At 44.6% G+C, this 22,581-nt stretch overlaps 1 protein-coding gene across 6 annotated transcripts in view; it reads left to right on the top strand.

Moving 5' to 3' along the window:
* The first annotated feature begins 4,093 nt into the window (after nucleotides 1–4,093).
* The window catches only part of olf186-M (Ki-ras-induced actin-interacting protein-IP3R-interacting domain olf186-M), a 53,736-nt gene continuing 35,248 nt past the window's right edge, over nucleotides 4,094–22,581 (top strand). Inside the window, exons 1-6 of one of the 6 annotated variants that reach the window (XM_089578562.1) lie at nucleotides 4,094–4,335; nucleotides 5,243–5,296; nucleotides 12,365–12,601; nucleotides 13,089–13,481; nucleotides 20,253–20,336; nucleotides 22,176–22,251. In XM_089578562.1, the coding sequence (XP_089434688.1) occupies nucleotides 5,272–5,296; nucleotides 12,365–12,601; nucleotides 13,089–13,481; nucleotides 20,253–20,336; nucleotides 22,176–22,251 (815 nt within the window). In that variant the 5' untranslated portion in view covers nucleotides 4,094–4,335; nucleotides 5,243–5,271. Of the gene's footprint in view, nucleotides 4,336–5,242; nucleotides 5,297–12,364; nucleotides 12,602–13,022; nucleotides 13,482–20,252; nucleotides 20,337–22,175; nucleotides 22,252–22,581 lie in introns of all 6 variants that reach the window. The other 5 variants (XM_089578561.1, XM_089578559.1, XM_089578560.1 and 2 more) reach the window with 5 other exon arrangements.

The raw sequence follows: 22,581 nt of genomic DNA, 5'->3' as shown, positions 1-22,581 counted from the left end.
GTAAAATGGAGGACAGTCCACCTTTTTACTCCACACTCACGGAGTAAATGTTTTAACAAATGGAGTAAAAAGGGTGGCCGCCACCATTTATACTCCCTTTTGGGTTTAGTTTTGTTTAGAGTGTACAGGTTAAACTGAATAGCTTTCTTGTTTTTCTCCTTATTAATGACCTGTCCTTTGGTGCCAGACATATTGGCAGCGTTGTCGTATGTGAACGGCACATTGTTATGTCTATTACACCACGTTCTAGGCATTGTAGTATTGCCGAAGGAAGATAAGAGTACCTCTTTCATCTCCACCTTCCTGTTTTCTATTTTGACGTACCTGTTCACTTCCGCCATCTGGACGCAATGAGATATGTCTGGCGTGCTGTCAAACATGATCCCGTAGTACTGCGCGGATTTGATCTCCAAAACAAGCTTTTCTTTCACATGCCTTGCGAGCATGCCAATGAATTCGTTTTGTGTTACTGGGGAAAGGTAAGAGACGACCGGACCTTTTATTTTGTTTTCAGTCCCTTTTAGCCTTAAAATGTACTTTTTAAGCACTGGATCATATTTAGAAAGCATTCCAACCATTTCCAAGAAGTTTCCTTTGTTCACCACCAATTCATCTTCCTTGTACCCGCGGAATGCCAAATTCTGCTTTCAAAAAACTATGTAATATGTGGGGACTTTGCTCCGCGTCTACCCCTTTGGTTGGCTTCCCCACGATGCACCCTCCTTATCTTGATTAGTTACCTTAACTAACAAGGGAAGGCGCCGGCGTCGCAGTGCCACGAGCGCCACTGATGGCGTGATTGCTGCGGGCGCACGCGGGGGAGACGGCTCTTTGCTCGGGATTTTGCCGCGTACGAACGTGTCTGCGCAGCGCTCCGCTCTACGCCGGCGAGGCGAATGGCGAAGCCTCGTGGAGAGGAACGTTCTCCCGCAATCTCGTCCCATCCGGCCGCGAAGTTTCCCCCTGCCCTAGCGTGGGCGAACGTTCGCTCGTATTCTTGCTGGTGAGTCGGACGCCCTCAATTCCTTAGCATATTTTGCTGCTAGCTGGCGTTATTGTTGTTGTAGCAATAAATGCCTTGTTTGTGTCAGCCAGATTGTCGTTCCTTTGTTCCCACAGAGCAAGGCCCGCCGTGGTCGGCGTGCGCTCGGTAGCGTTCGCGATCACGGGGTGGGGTCTGGCAGTTTTGAACTGTGTCAGCCGCACCTAATTGGGGAGAACGTATTTATCTTCCCAATTAAACCCACAAATATCAAGCAGTCGGTGCAAGATATCCCTGCATTTCCTTTGCTCAGTTTCCACAGAATGGATGCTTTCAGCGTCAGTGGTTTTCTGCAGCCTCAATCTTGTCTGTAGTTTTCCACTCTTCAAGACAACGCCGGTGCTCCCCAGAACTTTCATCATCTTCAACTTTTGCACTAAGCTTCCACCACGTTTGAAACCCATTCACAAATTTAGGCGTCGTTTCTGTAGCATGACTGGCAAACAGGCAGCAACAAAAACAGTAGGCTTCTCGCTGACAGGCGAGTATACCATCCACGATCCCAAGGTTATCTGGCCGTTCGGACTTGCTTTGTAAAACCGATCCTTGGAAAGCTGGCGCGAGCCTCCTTTGGATTTCGTCCCTTATCTCGACACTCAGCCAGAAGGCCCCTCTTTGAGAAGAAGCACGTCCCCGTTTTCGTGATTTCAATTCGACAGGTATCTGTTAGATCAAATACTCTCAATCTCACTGCGTTGTAATCAGATGCCAAGCAGAGCATTTAACATGCCACATGCATAGGTGCAAGCCTTTTACTCTGCATTCTCATTTCACTTTTCACCTCTCCTTTCCGCCATAAGGTTCAAGAATTGGCTTCCGCACCCAGACTGCAAAGTTACCAACGCGCACTGATGCTATACCAACAGGAAATATTAAGCACGAAACGGCCTTTTGGAGCAGGGGTATGTAGACGTCCCCAGGCTTGTTTTTTTTTAGCGTATTCAGCTCTATTTCCCGTTTTATCGAAGTCTTTGTCTTGTTCAGAGAAAGAAAGCGATAAGAACCACATAATGCATCACGTGAATGTATACCTTTGGGTATACATCCTCTTAAATCCCCGTTCTAAAGCATTCGACCTTGCTAAGGGCAACCACCTACTTATCTTTTTTTATTTTTGTTGTCAGCGCGCAGTGATAGAGACTTGCCATTCTTCCAGTCAGCTACAGGCATTCCGCGCCTTTTCGCGTTTTCAAAGTCTGGGCCAAGGACCGTGAAAGGCACAGGCGATAAATGAACTAGGAAGACGCTAAAAACTGGCGGAGCGTTGCTGCCAGCGGGCCTCGCTCGGGAAAGGAGAGTGAACAGCACATGCACAAAAGAGAGGCGATGTGGCGCCGCGGCCGCCGACGGGTGTCGCCCAACACGCTCGAGCGCAGGGGCCTCCGTTGGGTACCGGGTTAATGCTCGCTCTGTCGCATGGAGGCACCTACAAACGGGCTCGTACCTGAACCTATACGTACTCAACAAAATGTATCCCACACAATACACGGGTAAATGCCCTTGGTGCCAAAAACCGCCCACGCTGTACCACATAACGTGGGCATGACAGATGATAAGCGTGGTACCCGTTAACAAACCCGAGTGCGGAGCAATAAGAGGGAGTGAGCGATCGCCGAGTCGACCAAGAAGGTAGCTGATTCATCGAGCACAACTGGCAGCAGCTTCCAGCGGAGCCCTGGGCTAAGGGCAACCGACCTTTGTACAAGTAGATGGACGAAGTCATCTGAAAACCGCATAAGAAAAGCAAATCTACAGCTTAATAAAGTTTTTCACTCACTCACACTCGCGTTTCCAGGGTACGCGCACGAACACATATACCCGGGGCGGCGTTAAGACAATGGCACAGAGTCTTTGGCTAAGGCATGCGTTCTACAGCTGTCTTCACAACAGAATAATTTCTTCTAGGTAAAGATCAGACTTGCCACTCTGCATCTCAGGGGCTCCATCCCGCGCCTCTTCCCGCTTTCACACAATACTTCATTTCGCATCCGCGACCCCCCCCTCCCACCCCTCCCTTCTCATTGCACAGCTGCACCCCTGGGCGCTGCACCCGGTGAGGACCGCAACCACCCCACCCCCCTCGCGAAGTCACTGCCCTTTATATCGAGACGGCAAAACATTTTGTTCTTTAATTTGAGAGTAGAGATTTCAGCCTATTTAGCTTACCCCTGGCTTGAACCACCTTAGACCTTACGGTCAGGATGAACGTGCTGTCGGAAAGAGAACACAGATGCTGCATGCACTCACGTTTTGGCTGGTGTGCATATTCATCTTGTTCTCCGAAGTGTGAGGCTGTTTCCCTGCATGTTATGTTAGCCGCATTTAAAAGAAAATACTTTTTTTTTTTTTAGTTAAGGGTGCGCTTCGTCAGCTTAGTATTAATTGTCACCAGTGGAGGACCTCAGAAAACAGCTGTTAAAACTCGCAAGCTGGTTAACAAAAATCTGATAAGATTGCTTTTAATTACAACATTTAGGGGCTTATTATTAGATATTTGTATCTGAGACGCATCAGTTTTTAGATTTTAGAGAATGCTATTTTCGTCGCGCTGCAGCCAGCCTATCTTAAAGCACTGGTTGCAGTGCAATAAATTCAGGGTTTCCGGGTGCGTCAAACCGATTAATCAGGCTAACCGAAATTCGCGCGCTGTCACACCCACTAATGCTTTCCACGATTCTAACGAGCTTTTGCTCTCTACTAGTTCGCTTATGAAGCACTCATAGGTAATTGAATTTGAAGCGCTTTTCGTTTTGGTGCGTTTTTTAGAACGTATACTGACGCCATACGCGGTTATCGAAACACTTTGCTCAATATTTATGTTCACAAACTACGCTGTAGATGTTGTGCCCAAAGGTAAAATTATACATGCTCACGATGGGTATTGGGACAAATTTAATATCCCACAAAAACAAGGGAAAATAAAACGCAAAACTGACAGAGGACTGCACGCTACTGCAACTACACCACTGCTTCTCTACAAAGCCTCCAGAACACTACCGCTGCCTCTGCTCCTGCTGGCTGGCGCTGCCATCGTTTTGGGTGCTGCGGGAAAAGCGCAGCGCCGACAGCCGAGGCGACCGACAGCCTCTCGTCTGGTCTGGCAACATCACGGGGAATTTTATCGGAAGTTGCGGTGGTTGCGGTATCCATGCTATCCGATCCATGCGGTAGCAGGCTCTTTCGAGCGGTGTCCATGGGTTTGTAAATTGTTCGTTGTTGAGCTGGGCATAATGATTTGTCGCATACCGACAAATGTCAAGGCTCGGGACGTGGACTACAAAGGCTGTTCCCAAGTGAGTTCTGTGTTCCTGACCTCTTCTCCGGTGTCGAAGTGCCGTGATATCAGACATGAAGATTGAGTACAGCGTATAACCTGATATTTTGGCATTTCGGAACACTTTCGAAATTCTTCGGGAAGCGCTATCAGCGAGAATTTAGTACTCAGTGTTGTCAGCTGCGTAATGCAGATATTTTTCTTAACATCCTTTGAAGAAACATCGATGCAAACTAATCGAGTAACTTGTGATTTCTGCGCATTCGTGTACTCCGTTCTTGAGATTGTTTGGTGTACCCCGCGTCGGCATAGAAGTGTCTCTCATCTTTTGCCACCGATGATAGTAAGTGCAGCTCTAATAATAATCGTCATGGTAGAATAGTTGCTTCGCTAAGTCACACTGTTTCCTAGTGCTTTGATACGATTCTTAGTTTTCCTTCGGTACGCGCAAAACGACTGATATTGGCCGCGAGGTTTGCAAGATTTGACGTTATAGCAGTGTTTACCGCGGGCGAGACGTGTAGTGGCAGTACTTGATTTTATCACCCCTGGCGTCTTACTATATCTCGCAAGCGCCTTGAAACGTTGCGCTGCTGCAGAATTAATGTTCCGCGTTCGCGTAAGTTTGGACTGCCTTCGAATGGAAGACGTAATGGTGCTGACTTGACGTGAAGTATGTGACTCGAGTACAGCGAAGTAGCTCGTAGTTGTCTGTAGTTGACAGTATGAGCAAACCAAATTTCTTGTGAACGTTCAGAGGTGGGCCATATTGAGGCCGTAAAATTTTCCCAATTTCAAGGCTACTTTGGGAAGTGCTGCGACACTTGACCATTTTCATGATTAAAAAAAAATTGTGCATGTGTGTTTATACTGTTGTCACCCATTCTCGTTTCTTGTTTGTCTGTTTTTTTCCCCCTAATGCAAAGCTGGCTTGAAGGATGTAGCCACTATTGCAATGGCTGCCCCCTCAGAGGAGCGAGGTATCATGTGTTCATTCTTCTGTTGCATGACAGACCGCCGTTCATTGCACGCACATCACAGATGTGAAGGTCACAGTATTGATGCATGCATTCTAGAGAGCATGCTGTTTGATTGACACGGAGAGTGCATGCTACACAGCTGTAGTGTTAACTCCATAATGTAAAGGCCATCCAAACCAATGCTTTTCTTTTATTTACTTTTATAATGAAATATTGGTGCAGACTTTCTGCAGCTGATGTGGCCATCATGTTGCTTTTGCCGTTCTTCATCGAAAAGCAGTAGCAGATGTTTGTGACGCAGCCCATGTCCTGTGCTTTAAAACCGCATATAGTTTGTTTTGGGCTGTTTTGTTCCATTGAGCACATTTAAATACTTTTAATGGTTTTGACTAGCATAAAATTCATAAAGAGTGCTCTCGTGTTACTGTCTCACATAAAGTTTGTATAAATTCATGCTCCGGGCTTCCTTTGGCAGTATAATTTGACAAATGGCACATTTCAAAGTTCTTGTGCAATGGTAGTGTTGTCTTGGTCAATAGTGCATTAGGTAATAGCAAAATCTTGAATTGATGGTCATCTGGCAGGTTTTATTGACACATTCAGATATTGCCTAGTTGTTTTCACAAACCTCTAGTTACATGTGAACCTCTGTGAGCTATGCTCTATGCACAGGATCCATTGCAGTAGCTCAAAATAACTATTGCATTGACTGTGTTCAACCCTTCTCTGCGCCCTCTCAAACACATTGAGCATATCAGTGAATAAGAGAGTTTGTCATGGCTGTTTTGAACACTGGCTCAGTTGACACTGTTTGGTTGTTGGACTCCCATGCCTCTTACAAGGCTGAAGGCATAATGTGCATTGTTGGTAGGTGGCTTGGGTTATGATGCTCGGCTGATGACCTGAAAGACGCGGGTCCGACTCCGGCCGCGTGGTTGCATTTTGATGGAGGCAAAATGCTAGAGACCCTTGTACTGTGTGATGTCGATGCATGTTAAAGAACCCCAGGTGGTTGAAATTATCCGGAACCCTTCACTACTGTTTCCTTCATAGCCTGAGTCGCTTTTTGATGTTAAACCCCATAAACGACAAACCAAATGTTAGTGGTAGTATTCCACAAACTGTGGCCACATTGTGAACAATGTTTCAAAACTATTTATTACAAAATATTTCCGGTGTTTGTAAGAGCAATGTAGGTTCTAAAAAAATTCCAGTTTTTAAGGTTCTAAATTATTGGCTGATTATTGTTATTCAAAACCTGTAATGCCGTTCGTGTTCCATTTTCCTGACACCATTATGAGTGGCAAGCTCCTTAACTACCCAAACGGTTCTGACAAAAATTATAGACTGGGCAGTGGTGAGAAGAAAGCACATGTCACATATTTTTGAGTATGTGCAGAAGCATCAGTGTGTGCAAGATGTGCTCAAGTGGCTTATGGTCCCCATGGTCAACTGAAGGAGTGAAAATTGCTTAAGGGCGAAGGTAAAGTGGGCAAAAAGGAGTGAGGGGGGGGGGGGGTGCCATGAAGTTTGCCGCGGCTGCAGGGGAGCACTGTGTTGCATCAGTGTGCAAGAAATTGGGTGGGCAGTCAACTACGCTGGTGGGTAAAACAAGTGCCCTTCAGAATTTTCACGCAGTTTGGTGGGCAGTCTTTATGATTTGTTACGTGTAATTTAATTGTAGGGCAGCTATGTACTGATGTTATTTTAAATGGCAAATGGAGGGGGGGGGGGGGGGTGCTTTTTAAGGTGTATGCTTTATAACTAAGGGTTGTTTTGTTTTAGACAAAAAAAAAATTAAGGTACGTAGAACTCAGTTATCAAAATTTGGTTTTAACCGAGTATCTTTGGCATGCAGGCTATCGCTAGCTGGCTATTGACTAGGAATTTCTCTCAGTCAGAGGAGAAAATGAATTAATGTGGAAGGCAGTGGTGTGGTGATACGTCTTACTATTGGATTAAATAGCGCAGTTGTGGGATTTGAGGTATAACCCTACTACCTTGCATGCCCCTGTAGACTGGGAAGTTCCTCTCTGTCGCCGAACATGGTCTGCTAGTGTAGGGTTGTTCACTGTCATCACCCGCTTTGGGCACTTACTTGGTTAAGCATAGTTTCACCATTGTATGTACCCCAGACATGAAAATGACCCTGACAACCGGGCTCCTTAAGGTAGTCAACAAACACCACGTGCACATTTCATTAATCACGTCAACGGCCAGCTCATGCACAGGATTCATTCAAGGTTAACAACTTCTTTCTGGACATGTTACACGACCAAAAAGACATCAAAATCATCCGCCACGCTGAGATTCATTATGACCCTAGGCACACCTGGGATGGACTCCACCCTAATTTCAGAGGCGTCCAGGTAATGGCAAACAACATCAAGTACAGGACAAGAAATGCATTTAAGCGAACTCAAGAGCCCACACCTACTTCCTCTGCCGCTCTGGCCAGCGCTGAACAACAGACCACTCACAAAAGCGACAACACCTAGGAACGCCCCCTCCCCGTGCTAGGGCCCATGACACTTCCACACAGACGGGGGCTGACAGCACCCAGGAGGTCTTGAATCCCACACCAGCGGAACAGTGCTTAGGAACACAACAGGCAACTGCCACTAAGTCACAGCGCACTGCTGTTACACAGACACCTTCAGGTTTAAGGACACACAGTAGCTCCCAGACATGCGGACACGAACCTTGCCACTGACACCAGCCCTAAGCAGAAGTCCTCTAAACACGTAACACCCATTAGGAGGACTGCTCGGAACAGGTACAAATGACTCAAAACTGACAGCACTAACCGTCCTGAACCCAAAAGGCAAAACTTTCCTGGTGACCACAAAGCTAGCCATGAAACAAACCAACTACAGATTCCATCTACACACTTACACATCCTATTCGCAGCACGGAACAATATCCAAAGGACTTGAAGTTAATATCAGGTGCTTCCTTGGTGCGCTTCGGGCTGAACTGCTCACTGGATAGAAAAAGGTTTCAAATGACGCATCTTTTTCATTCTTAGCTATTTTAATAGAAAATTGTGAAAAACAGCTAAATTCTTTTAAAGACCAACTTAGTAATGTATACTAAATTTGGACGGAAAGCAGCCACTAGCAGATTTTGTAGCGAGGAAGGAATGCAAGCTTCATGATAAATAACAGCGTAAACATATTCGAGATAAACTTTCTCTAGAAAAGGAGACATCTAGATAGCTTATCAGCTGCCCTTCAGTTTCGATTGAGCCAGAGTATAGTCCGTTGACAATGCAGGGTGATGATGGCAATGTGGTTTATGTTTCGGAATCCCTAAATGATAGTGACACAGCTTCTGAAGCATAGCCTCACGTTTTTCCCTACTAACAATGATTTCAACGAGTATGAGCTTCACCGAGGTCTCACAAAATTTTCGCGAAGAATGTGTATTAAGGAGTATTTCACCGAAGAAACGAAAAACCTGATTACTAATTTACCTACAGCCTCTAACCCGTGATCAACACGTGTTCACCAAACTGAAGTGGCCAGCCTTAATTCCATCACTCTCAGAGCCCACAGCATGTGGACTCCGGACGTTGAGCACAGTCTCGAACTAGACATTTATTAAATCTGTCTCCAAAGAAATTATAGAAAACACAGAGCAAGCTCAAAAGAAAAGAAACCTTTCCTCGACAGAACAGGCTACTCTAAACCAGTTAGCTTCTAGATCCGACGTAGTCATTAAGCCAGCAGACAAAGGTGGCAGCATAGTCATCCTGCCAGCCGAAAAACGCAAAAGAAAGTCTATCAGGTGACTTAACAACCCTTGCCATTATAAGAAATTAGATTCCGATCCCACTTTACAGCCCTGCAATGTAATTGTGAGCAAACTGTCAGACTTATTATCCAGGTAACTAATAACGCAATCAGACTACAACTTCTTTAATCCGTCAAACAAACAAGCAGGACGCTTCTGCTTACTTTCTAAAATCCATAAGGTTTCAACAGAGGACTTGTTTGCAGCAGATGTTCCGGGCAGGCCTACCATTTCGAACAGTAATACACCTACAGAGAACTTGTCAATATTTCTGAACTCCTACCGTGCAGACATTCCAACCCTCCTTCCTTCCTTCCTTCGTCCAGGACATACTGCACTTTCTATGATTAATAGAGTCGATTAATGATGCAGTCGTTATCCCAGTGGATTGCATAAGGGTTACACTAGACGTCGCCGCTTTGTACTCAAATATTCTTATAAATGAAGGGATCGATATGCTCTTGAACACTGTACTCAAAATCAGCTCCCGTATAAAACTGAAGTGTATCTCTCACCACTTCAATTGGTAGACACACTCAACTATTTTGAGTTTTATTCTTCTTATTACCTTCAAGTGTTCGCAACAAGTGAGGGCACTCCCATCGCTCCGACTTATGCAAACATTTTAATGGGGCTGCTGGAATCAGAACTTCTAAATTCATTTTTAGAAAAACCGCTTATATACCTCTGTTGCATAGACAACATTTTTATGATACGGGAACACGGGGCTGAGACCCTAAAAGCATTCGTCTCACAGCCTAATTCGTTTCACTCTAGCACTAAATTTATCTTCCACTACTCTAAAACGCTGTCAGTTTTCTCGACACTACTGTCCATTTAGAAAATAGCCAGCTTATAACCACTCTCTACGGGAAGCTTAGAGACTGACAGCAATACTTAGATTTAGTAGCCATCATCCAAGACTCTGTGAGTAAGGCATATTTGTTGTACAGGCAACGCGCCCGAGAAGAATATGTACCGATGACGATGACTATTTGAAACACCTCCACTCACTAAAAAATGCCCGAATTGATAGGGACCATCCCCAGAATTCCCTCAATAATGCTTTCCAGCGAGCAACCACTCTAAAACGAGGCTAGGTACTTAAAAAAATGAACAAAAGCTACCAGTCAGCGGCCTCCTGCACTTCTTTTGAAACACAGCGCTGGCACACAATGGACGAGAATGAAGACACACAGAAGACACACAGAAGACACACAATGCGCTGTGTGTCTTCTGTGTGTCTTCATTCTCATCCGTTGTCGGCCAGTGCTGTGTTTCAAAAGAATGCTCTACCAACTCGCCCAGCATCATATCTTGCTCCTCCTGCACTTCCTCCTTATAACGAAATACTCGAGCGCCCTTCCGAACATGAACAGTATTCTGCGAAAATACTGCCTCAATTTAACTGGCAATGACCGTCTCAAGAAAATATTTCCCGATGCACCAAGAGTAACATACAGACAGAACACAAACATGAAAGATATCCTAGTACATGCTAGGCTCATTAAGAAACCCCTCATTAATGAACAGTAAGCTCATGCTCTTGACTTATATGCAAACATGCAAACATGCAAGCATTTGCAAAGCAACACTTCTGTTAGAAGCACGGCAAGCTACTTCAGCTTCAGTATAAAGAATAACTTTAACTGTGCGTTGTCTAATGTCATCTGCTTGCTTCAATGCTCTTCTTGTCAGAAACAATATATCGGACAACCCGGTCAATCAGTGAGCGCCAGACTAAATGCTCATCCAGCTGACATAGCAAGGAATGTACAGAAGGCAGTGTCGGAACATTTTAATCAACATAGTCACAAGTTCCATGAACTTAAACTGTTCATTCTTCACCCAGGCATCAAATCTGCAATGGGCAGAAAATATAGAGAGGCATTCCTAATTCACAAATTTAAAACCTTACAAACAACTGGGATCAACATATCCAGAGGAAACTTATAATCTCTGTGGTTAAGGCCGCAGCGTTCAGCTGCAACGAAAGTGATGTTCCTAGAATGCTCCGTGCAGTGGATCATTCAACACACATGTCAAGCCGGAAGCTTCTCTACCACAAGAAGAAACCTTCTGCTATTATTTCAAGGTCATTCGGTCTTTAATAGTTCAGTAATGGCTCTGTTACATGGCCGAAGCAAAAAGCTTCTGACCTTAAGACTTTTGACCAAGGCTGTAAATTCTGGCATTGGTGTAATTCTTCTGAAAAGGTCTTGCACATGGTCGGAGCATTTCTAAGTACTTCATGATGCTGCTTGATTGTTTCTTTCACCCTATCCCTTCGCCCTGACCCGTCGTTCCTTCGTCAGTCGCTTCTTCTCTATCTATTCGTTATGCACTGCACCTCCTGCTATCATTTCTCGGGAACCCTTGGCTTCCACATTCCTTCTCCCTCCTCTTCGCCGCCGCAGTGGCTCAGTGGTTACGGTTCTCAGCTGCTGACCCGAAAGATCCGGGTTCGAGCCCGGCCGCGACAGCTGCATTTTGATGGAGGTGAAATGCTAGAGGTCCGTGTACTGTGTGTTGTCACTGCATGCTAAAGAACCCTAGGTGGTCGAAATTTCCGGAGCCCTTCACTACGGGGGCCCTCATAGCCTGAGTCACTTCGGGATGTTAAACCCCCTAAACCAACCTAACCTTTCCCCCGCCCCCCTTACTTTTGCACTTTCTCTGAACTCGCCCCATTTGCTCTTTTTGCAACAGTTGGTGGCAGGTTTAAGAAATATAAATGGAGTCATCAACTGAAAATGTTTACAAAGCCTTTGGTGTTGCCCTTTTATAGTTGTTTTGTTTGATTGAATTTAGTGAAAGGAAACGAAAAGTTTATAATTGTTGAAAAGTGTATAAAACTGAATTTACTGTCACTTGGGTGCATTTAAAGGTTATTCACTATTCTTGGCAACTTTAATTACGACATTTATTACATGAATTTGTGCTAGCTGTCCCTGGGTATAGTGAAATTAGCTAAGATGCTTGCTTTTATGTGTGGTGTTTCCAAAATGTAGTTACTCTTTTCAGACAAACATTTTCTTTGTGATGACTGTCACTGGAGGAAGCTTCAATATCATTAAGTCACTAGTCAAATGCAAAAGATATTGTAACCTTTTTTATTAGTGGGAGAGAATGTAAAGTAGTCTGAAATTGCATTTGTACTATCATCTGAAAGTGTGCTGCTGCTGCTGCTGCCTTGGCTTTAGGAAGGATGAAGCCTGTAAATTCTCGGTGTGGCGCCTGGTTTTTGTGTGAGCTCTGTGTGTTCGGTTGCAGGCAGTAGCAGCTCATCGCAGGGCTGCGGAGTTGGCCGCTCGGCGCAGGCGTGGCTCTCCCGGGCCATTCAAAGCCTGAGCCCCAAGCTTGCCCGCAAGTTTCAGCAAAGCCCCGGCTCGGCTTCTGCTCGTCGAGCCTCGTGCAGTCGTGCCCCTTCCTCCGAGTCTCTGCTGAAGGCACCAGCTGTTCAGAAGAAGAGGTCGGGGGGTGCAGCACGGCCGAGCTCCTTGCCTTCTGGTGAGCTGCAAACCTAAAGTTCAAAAAAAAAAAAAACTTAAAACCATTTCTTATCCTGTAAAATAGCATCACGAGGACTTTGCAGTGGGTGTATTTGTCTAGTGGGTGCAGATTTCAATTGTGACATAGTATTGAAAGCAAAAAATAATAATGTTGTGTTTGACAGCTTTCTTGGTACTAAAATAACAAAATGGCAGTAGCACTGCAGTTGTGTTTGCAGTGCAGTGATGTGAAGGGTAGTACCTTATTTAATTGCGCGGCACAGCCCATTGAAAATCTTTTACTGCTGATGTGCTGTTTTTTGGGCTCCCTTTCTCCTCCTTCTTCAAGACAGCTGTAAGCATTGTACTTCAAAGGTAAAAGCTATACCAGTGTGTAGTGCCAGTGCTTCCTTAAGTTTTCTTTCTTTGTTCTTTTTCAGGTGAGTCGAAGCGAACCAGTGGAGTCTCTAAACAGCGGAAATGTAACATATCCTCTGCACCCGTAGCAGATGGTGAGCCCCCTTCTTGCTCCAGTGTGCCTGACAAGAAACACTCGGCGTTGGTTGACACTTCTGCGGCTGGTCCCGTGGCACCACAGCCTTGTGTTGAAACAGCATGCCCTGACCCGTGTAGTGCCCAGCCTAGGAGCTCGGAGCTATACGGGGTTGCACGTCTGCGTGAGGTTTTGGCGGTGCTGCGCAGCGACATCAGCTCAGAAGAAAAGTTGGTCGCCATCAAGCGTGGGCATGACCGCTGGCTGGCACTAAGCTCGTCAATGGGTGACGCACCTAGCCCAAGCCCAAGGCCACAGCAGGGTGCTGAGACCCAGCACTCGCGACGTGGTCTTCACAAGCTCCAGGATATGAAGCAACTGGGCCCCATCCTGGAACTGCCCAAAGGTCAGTATTTCCAATTAGCTTCGGTCCTCCCACTTTCAAAGGCATGGAAGCTGGATTTCAGCACTGCCTTGAGGGAAAAATTTGTCATAATTTTGAGGTATTAACTGCATGCTGATGTATTAGCAATGGCTGCATAACCAGATAAGCTTGAAACGTGATACTTCTGTGCGTACCTATTTTTTAGACCACCAGGTAATCTGAGACTTTTGTGCATTTTGTATTGGTTTACAACTTATAAATAATCTTCCGGAAAGCACATTCATCCAAAAGCCGCAATTGTTTATTGTGTTTGAAGCTGGCTGGTTATGTGTCTATATAAAGTTGAAAGCCAGTGCCTGTGCTGACAGGCCAGCTATCAAGGCAGTCCTTTAACCCTTTAACCGCCAAATTATTTCCCAAAAGACGTACCAGAATTATCAAATTTTTGTAGTAAACATTTTTTTTTTTCATGTAATGCTGATTCTGAAAATATATTACATCATTGGTTTCTGGTTAGAATGAATACAAAAATTAAAAATTGAAAAAAAAAAAGCTGCTGTTGAAGGTGGCTTTCCCTCGGTGCATGCCATAGCAGTGGGTTATAATGTACCGAACTATGCCGTGTTTATTTGCTCCCATATGCTGTAACACACTGCAAAGTGCATAGATGTTGCTTCATCCTAACATAAACAAGGTTTCATCATTAGTAGTTAACGTGCAACCAGCGCGTCACCGTGTGGTTGTCGCTGTTACTCTCATCATTTGAAGCCATCTGCAGCTCGCAAACAAAGTCAGAGTTGCTGTCGGAAACAAATTCTAGATTGTCAGCAGCACTGCTATCAGAACTGCTCCAAGAAGTAGGTCTTTTTCTTGGGACATCACTGTCACTGGCATTCTTCATGTGTGACGCCATTATGAAATGACTGTTGTCGGGCTTAAAACGTGCATTAAAGGCATGAGACATGTTTTTTCATGGACAACTACAGACTTCAGTGTTGAAAATTGCAAGCTACGCAATTACCGGCCGTAACTCTACTTTGGTGGTGGGAGCAGCGCAACATTGGGCTGGACAAGTGTGACTTGTCATTGGTGATATTGTTGCAATCTCCCATGACTGGCACAGCTCGGGGCTGGCGGTTAAAGGGTTTAGGACTCTGGTCATGGTCAGCCATATCACTTGGCGGGGCTGTGTTGTTTCTGTGTTCACAGTGGGCATTTCTGCCACTTGGTATCAGAATTCTAGCCCACAGTACACTTGTTGCCAACTGGACTGTTAAAAAGTGGCTACTGAAATAATGCATTTAATGTATTTGTGCTTGGTGTTGTTGGGCCATAGGTGCCCATACTTTCGCAGTTATCTTTCCTTACTTTTGTAGTGTGCACTTCCTGCACACATGCATTTCAGTTCTTGTGTTGCACACATCTTGCTTGCTTTGTTTGTGGTTGAGTGCTAATATGTAAGAACCGTGCAGTGCACGTAATGTGGTAGGTGCCATAATAGTTATCCACACGTAGCTTCTAAAGGTCACGTCGAAGCAGATTGCCATAAGCAAATCAGATAGATGCGCCCTTTTTGCTGTGCTCCTGGTATCCAGCATGGCGGCCACTGTGACATCAGCGCAATCCATATGTGTTTTTGCATATCGCCAGGTTGCTTGTTGCTTCAAGCAGGCCTACCTTTTGTACTTTTTGGAAATGGAGGAAGCCTCACTACGAGAGACCTATTAGAGTAATAGGTTGTGCTCACTGCCCCATTCCTTGTCTCTTAAACTCAGGATGGTTTCTCCAAACCTTTTGTTCAGTAAACTGCAGGTGTTTAGTGCTTGATAGGTCTCACATAATAGGTTAGAACAGAAGGAGGCTGTACATAAGCATTCTTTAATCTTGTAGCAGCATAAGCACTCTTTAATCAATGTAGCAGCAGCAGTAGAGTAGGGGAAACAGTTAATTTTTCTGCAGTTTTTTTGTGTTTGATGATGAATGTACATCTCACCTTTGAGATGTAATTTTGAAATGAACTAAGCTTCATGCTTTGTACATATTTTTAGAGGGTGAAGATCTGGGTGTTTTACTGCTAGAAATGCAGTATGTTAATTTCACATTTCAGATTTAATAATATATGCAACCTTCTTTGTGAGCTTTTTTATTTGTTTTGTGGGTTAACTGGTTTGTGAGCAAAGTTAAAAAAGGTTAAAAGTACTACCTTGCGTATCAGGTGATTGCAGGTTCACAATGAAGGTTTAGTGTGACCTTTTCGAAGCAGTTTGTTTAGTTGAGAAAGTTTTGTTCTGCTGAAGCAAGGAAGTGCCTTGCAATGTTTAATTTTTTTTTAATTTTGCATTCTGGGCATATATAATTAAAGAATACGAATGAGATTGCCACTTGGCAAAATTTTGTGATTTTCTTGAAACATTTTAAAACTTGGGGCAGTGTAGTGCTTGTAAGCCACTAAGGTATGAGGCCACTTTTTTGTATAATTTTTTTAATAGCAGATGAAAACAGAGATTAGTTGTTTGTCTTAAGAAGGCCTTTGTTTTATCGTTATCACAATATCAAACCAGGCAAAAAAAAGTTTTTTTTTTCATTTTTATTTAAAAAAAAATTATTTGTTATGCATCTGATGTCAGAAGCCATAGCCTTAATGAAGTCAAATGCAAGTCTACTTACTTTTGCTGTTACACACTTAAAGGCAGGAGCGGTGCAATGAACCAAAATAATTATGATACCGTCAATTGTCGTTGTGTAAGAGTGGAATGATCAAAAACAGTGGTTTTCGTATATGCACCTGTGGAGAGCCGCCGCGATGGCTCAGTGGCTATGGTGCTCGGCTGCTGGCCCAAAAGACGCGGGTTCGATCCCGGCCGCGGCGGCTAGAATTTCTTTGGAGGAGAAATTCTAGAGGCCCGTGTGCTGTGCGATGTCAGTGCACGTTAAAGAACTCCAGGTGGTCGAAATTTCCGGAGCCCTTCACTACGGCGTCTCTCATAGCCTTAGTCGCTTTGGGACGTTAAACCCCACAAAACCATAAAACCAAGCACCTGTGGAGAAAAAATGCAGCAGTAAACCAATTGCACGATTTTATTTATTGTGGTTCATTGCACAGATAGGTATATAAGAAATGAGTGTACAAAGTTTCAGTAAAAAGCCTTGTACAGGGGATAAAGCTAGGATTTCTTGCTTAAGAAGGAATGGCAAAAAAGTGAGTTTCGAGAAAAAGAGAAAGAAGATTAAGAATAACTAAAACACCATAAACCAATTTCCAGGACAGTTAAAATCCACCATAAATGTAGCTCAGCTGCTTCTTATTCTAATGTTTCTTTGATTTTGCTCGTGTGTCAGCTTACTTAATTTTTCTTATGTTTTGTGGCATCAGTAGACGAAAAGAAAGATTTCCAGATACGCTGTTGGTCACCTGTAAGGCAAGGTTTCTGTGTGTGCGGTCCAGGTTTGCTCTCGGTGTGCCTGAAAATGTCTACGTACCTCTGTGACCACTGTTCAGATGACGCATGCCATTGTATACACCAAACTTCAGTGTTGTTATCCTGACGTAACCTTCCAGTGTATTCTAAACATTTTGTCGCTTTTGTGAGCATTTTAGTTATTAAATACAAAGAGAAATAGACATAGAGAGTAACAAACAGTTATTATAAGTCTAAATGAAAACTGGACAAGGAAAAATAACTGCTAATGAAAAAATTTGGTTTTTATTTAGCTGGCAAACTTTTGGTTTCGGTTTCGGGAGGTGCCCAGGGGGTTACAACTTTGGCTGTATTTTTGTAACGATGTTAACTAAAAATTTGTTTTTAATTTTTTGTAACGATGTAAACTAAAAATTAGTTTTTTCATTGGCAAGATAACCGCTGGTCCTTAAGGATAACGGAATGGATTCAAAGAGAAGGCAAGCGTAGCAGGGGGCGGCAGAAAGTTAGGTGAGCGGATGAGATTTAAGAAGTTTGTGGGGACACGGTGGTTGTAACTGGCAAAGGACAGGGTTAATTGGAGAGACATGGGAGACGCCTTTGCCCTGCAGTGGGCGTAGTCAGGCTGATGATGATGATGATGATGCTAACTAAAAGCACAATTTTTGTTGTGGTTCTTTCAGAATTGAATCTTCATTTCGATGAAACAAAGTTTGAGATATTTAATCAAAAATATTGCTTTTTAAAAGTGACCACATACCTTAAAGGGATACTGAGGCGGCTTTCGAATCAGCTAATTTTTTAAGGTTTTGAAGTAGTGTCATTGCTGATCACGTCTGCGAAATTATTTTTTCGATTTTTGCTAAAACAGTGGCACAATCACCAATTAAAAACGCGATGTTCAAATCTCCCGCGCCCCGCTCGAGCGTAGGAGAGGAGGACAGCGGAGAGGGAAACCTCGTCCATGTTGGCCAACGTGACGTCACGTTGAGGAGCCGGGGATACTTCGGCGCAGCCGAGCGAGCTTTCAGCGCGCGTTGTTTCTCGTGCTGCGTGCGTTGTGACGTACAAAGTGTGTCAGCCGACCTTGAGAATCAGATTCAACACGAGGTACTACTCTGCGTTCGTGTCCATGAACAAATACGGCCGAGACTGTGTCGTCTTCCACTGTTTTTCGCAAGATCATAAGCTCGCAGCGCAAGCGCTCGCTGCTGTGACCAAGAATTCAAGCTGACCAAAGCAAGCCTACACTGCTCGAAGCACTTTCGTAAGAGTGGCTACATGCAGAGCTTGTCCCTAATGTGACCTCTGGAGATGTCTGTCGAAAAGGCGCGGCTGAACCATGGCACAGTTCCTTCGATTTTCTCGCGCATGAGAGGCTTGTCACCATTCCGAAGAAGCGCCTCTTTTAAAAGTAGAAACATGCTTACTTACCCCCTGAAGAAACCTTATAGAGGCTTAAGCATGTGTCGCTCTCTTCAGCTTAGGTGTGGCCAGACCACCTGAGACGTGCTCAGCAAGGCTCGGTTAGTGATTTTATACTTGGTTCGACGTGTCCAAGCAAGCAAGCAAGCAAGCAAAGCACAATAAAGCAAAGCAAGCAAGCATCGAAGCTCTTCATACACGGCATCTCGTTTAATCGTAGCTAAGCAATTAAAATGAAAGCGTTCGACGTTGATTTCGGATGCAAATTTATGAGTGAAATGAATGCCAACCGAGTTTTTGCAAAAAAACACCGCAACCTTACTCGGTTTCTTCATCAAGTTGTGGCAGCGGGCGAGTTGAAGCTAGCTTGGCTTTTAAACACACATATAGTTGGCAACTACTTCACTGAACCTAAACTGCAAATCTAGGAAAGGCGAACGTTTCCGGGGCAGCGATTAATATTTTCTGGCATCTGCTGAACGCGCCACGAATGAAGCAGCAGCCTTGTGCGCGTATTTGGCTTGGTTTGCAGCGCACAATGATTGCGTCACTATCCTGTGGTCACATGCCTCGCAGTGCTTGGCCACTGCGCTTCGCTAATTTTGACATCAACTTCGTGCTCCTTCATCGTTTTCTTGAAATACTTTCTTGGCCCAACCTGCAACGCCGTGTACTGAGAACAGGATTTTTTGTACACAGTGCTTTGGGCCTTTTCTTTAGGATGACGCTCTTCCGGGCGAGCCAAAAGGCGTCCGGGGGTGGTAATTGACATGAGTATTGTTCGCACCCCTTCCTTTCCGAGAATACGAGCCGAGGTTGTGCTGGCACCTTTTACGCATGGTCTGCATCGCGTATTTGACGCTAGCGTATGTTTGTGCTAGGCGTAGAATTTTTTGCTTGTGTCTATTTTGGTTTCAGACGATACGCGGAATGAGCAAACTGTAGTATCCTTTTCTTCGGAGGTCAGTAAAAAAAAATAGTCGCCGTATTCGCTTTTACAACGACACGGAAAGCTGCGATCTGCACTCAACGCAGCGCCGGATCCGCATCGGCAGCTTCTCCAGTCCTCAAAGTGACGTCACGACCTCTCTTGACCATTCACGGGCGGCGGCGCGCCGCGCGGCGTGCCCCGCGGCACAGGCCGCATATTTCAGCTAAAAAAGGCAATTCGCGCTTGTTTTTGCCTTATTTGGATGCAATATTCCAGTATACAGCATGAAAAACTATAGGACGCCGCTGCCAGCCTGATTTTCAAAAAAAGTGCTTCAGTCTCCCTTTAAGGTCTTGACCCTGGAACTCCTGTTGTAGAAGCTAGCATGAAAGGGACTATAAACTCAAATATTTAATTACTTGTAAATCTGACTGCACTAGAAATGGTTTAGTTATGAGAATATTTCTCTAATCCACAGTTGGTGCCTTGTGGCTGTAAGGGATGTGTTATCTCTCTTTTCTTTTGAGTGGGGTGCAGAATAACATAGTGCTTTTGTTTGCTCAGAGTTATTTTGCCTTTGAAGGCTACGGCTGCACATCTTCGTCGTTTCAGTTTGTCACACACACTGACAGTAGGAATTTGGAATGAAGCAGTTCGTTTAATTGTTCACTAGAATGTTTTGGCACTGTAGTAAATCTTGTTTGCAGCTCTCCTAATACAGTTGTTATCTATTCTAGGCAACAGAAAATTTAGCCAGAAGGTCACCGTTGCCACTGTTTAGAAACAGGCTAAACACTGTTGGACGTTCGCACCAAAATGGACGTTATCACGGAGATGAGTAGCAAGAAGTTTTACTGGTACTGATATATGCTAAAAAGAAAAAAGAAAAGAAAATTGTGAGAGACGTACATGTACTTTGCAGGCCCATGGTGTCAGGTGTGATTGTCCGAGCATGGCCACTGTTTGTTTAGATATATATTTGTTGTGCTGATAACCAGAATGTCAGGTATGTTCCAGATCTTTCCAGAACTGTCTCTGAAGCAATATCAGTTGACGTGTGTTTGGTGGAGCGCACGAATCAGAAGAAAGTGATACCGACAGGTGGGAATGTTTCTGGTCTGCTGTCACTTGTGTTTCATTCATCTATAGAGATAAATAGAAATACAGTAAAAGCTCGTTAATTCGGACAATTCGAACTGCTGGCTCGGTCCTGGCCAACGCCCATGTAAGTCTATGGCGTCGTATGCTCATTAATTCGGATGCTATGGGTCTTGCACAGGTTAATTTGAATGGGCTCCCGAATGGAAGCCGCGTCCAGGTATGACCTGTGTGACAAAAGATCATCGAAATAGCCCTGTCAAAACCTGAATTCCATGCTGCAGAGTCGCTAGTGGCCCTTGCATCTCTTAGACGGCGTGCAGCAGCAGATGCGACAATGAACGTACAGCCCAGTCTCTGAGAACAGTCGAACCGCATAGTTTCGGTTCCACTTTTCCAAGCTTTGTGCCATCCTGCAGCAAGGGTGGCTCAACCAGCCGGCATCAGTCAGACAGCCAAAGTTTTGGACGCTGAATGGCGTGTCGCTGGGGGTCCCCCCCCCACTTCCTTTTCTTTTGGCCATTTTGGCACCACTGAGCGTTTCCATCGCTTCTGTATGCATGGTTCTGTTGAAACTGCACTGAAACTGAAACTGCACTGAAACTGAAACTGCACGCTCGTCGCATGCTGTTTGTAGTTCGTGTGGTGAAGCCTCCCCACATGCGACAGCACGACTTCCGAAGGGAGTGACACGAAAGCGGTGGAGCTCCACCACGTCTCACCGTCAAGAATGCCGAGGAGGACCTTACGATTTTGGGGCAGTTTTGCTTCGACACTCCGTACAGTGCGCATGCAGTGAAGTATTGATGGAAACGTAAAAAATAGTCATTGCTGTGTCATTCTTATCAGAAAAGCAGGCATCCACTGCCCTGTCGTTCACCAAATAAATTTACCACGATGCAAGCAGCTCTTCACAGTTCTTTCGGGATCATTCGGTAATTTGAGCATTTTTTTCAGTCCCTTGAAGTTCGAATTAACGAGATTTTATTGTATTGCCTTTTGCTGGAAGGAAGTGCGATTGATTGGGATAGTAGGATTTAATGTCAAGCACCTGTCTGTGCTCTGATTCAGGGCTAGAGCCCCAAGTTTAATCTAGATGATTAGAATTATTTTTTTTTGAGTTTGTAAATGCCAACAAGTCTTAGTAGTGAACTCTGTGTAAATTCTCAGTTCATTTATTGAATGTTTGCTGCTCTGCATATTTCTCACAGGCCTGCAAATGCACATGGCTACCTGTGATGATCGGGATGAACCCATTATATGGCGTTCGTAGTTATGACAGGCATTAAAAAAAAAAAATGGCCTATTACCTAATACCCATGATTAGGAGCATTTTTGTTGTCCAAGGTGGTCGTGTCTGCGTCTCTTTCTTTGAGCTGTTGGACTTTGCTTGGGCTTTAAGTGCTCTTCTTATGGCTTTGCAGTATGCACCGTTACTTAGTGCCTTTGCAGCTCACTTGGGGGTACGACCTCGCCACCGGTGCTGCATTTGCTGGCCATGCTTACCAGTTCATTACAGCAGGGAGCTTGAGAGGCCTCCATGCTATTTATGACCACACTAGCTGCTGGCGTATAGTGTGTCCTGTATTCATGAGCGTAGTAGAGTGGTGAAATAATGCTATGTGCAGTGCCGTACATCTGGAGGGAATTAGGAGTGTTAGTGTCTGGAGCATTCGGCTGATGTTCATTTAATTTTAATAGCATAGGCAGAAATACTACATTAATGATATAAAGCTGCATGGAATGCTTCAATAAATAAAAACAAAGTCTCAAGTGGCTGTTTCAGCTGTGCAGCCAATGATATCTTCAAAACTGACCTTAATTCTTATTACTGCTTCAAAGGAGCTGAAACGCCTCCAAAGTCTCCTACGTCTGTGCAAGAATGGGTGAACTCGCTTCCAGCTGATGAGCCGCAAAAGTGAGTACACTCTAGTTTCCGTGCCACAGTCTTGATATTGATTTCACTGAGCATCATCCCGACCCATTCTTTTCATGTTCACCTCAGAGTTTGCATTGTATGTAGGAATACGTTAAATGTGTCTGGCTGGGTTATCATTTGAGCGCCTATGTCAATCAGTTTAGTGATTCCTAGAATCGGCTGCTCATTATTTCATTTGCAAGAAGAGTACACATGCTCCTTCATGCTCCTTTAGGATTCATATGCTCAGCTTCAAGGTCACTAACTGGTGATGTGCTCTGATAGCTCACCAAAAAGGTAATTTCACTGACACTTTTCTGGTTTTCTAGT

This window comes from Amblyomma mixtum, chromosome 3, assembly GCF_055824585.1.
Source record: "Amblyomma mixtum isolate Tamu chromosome 3, ASM5582458v1, whole genome shotgun sequence".
Classification (NCBI taxonomy): domain Eukaryota; kingdom Metazoa; phylum Arthropoda; class Arachnida; order Ixodida; family Ixodidae; genus Amblyomma; species Amblyomma mixtum.
This window is presented reverse-complemented; position numbering and strand designations above follow the sequence as displayed.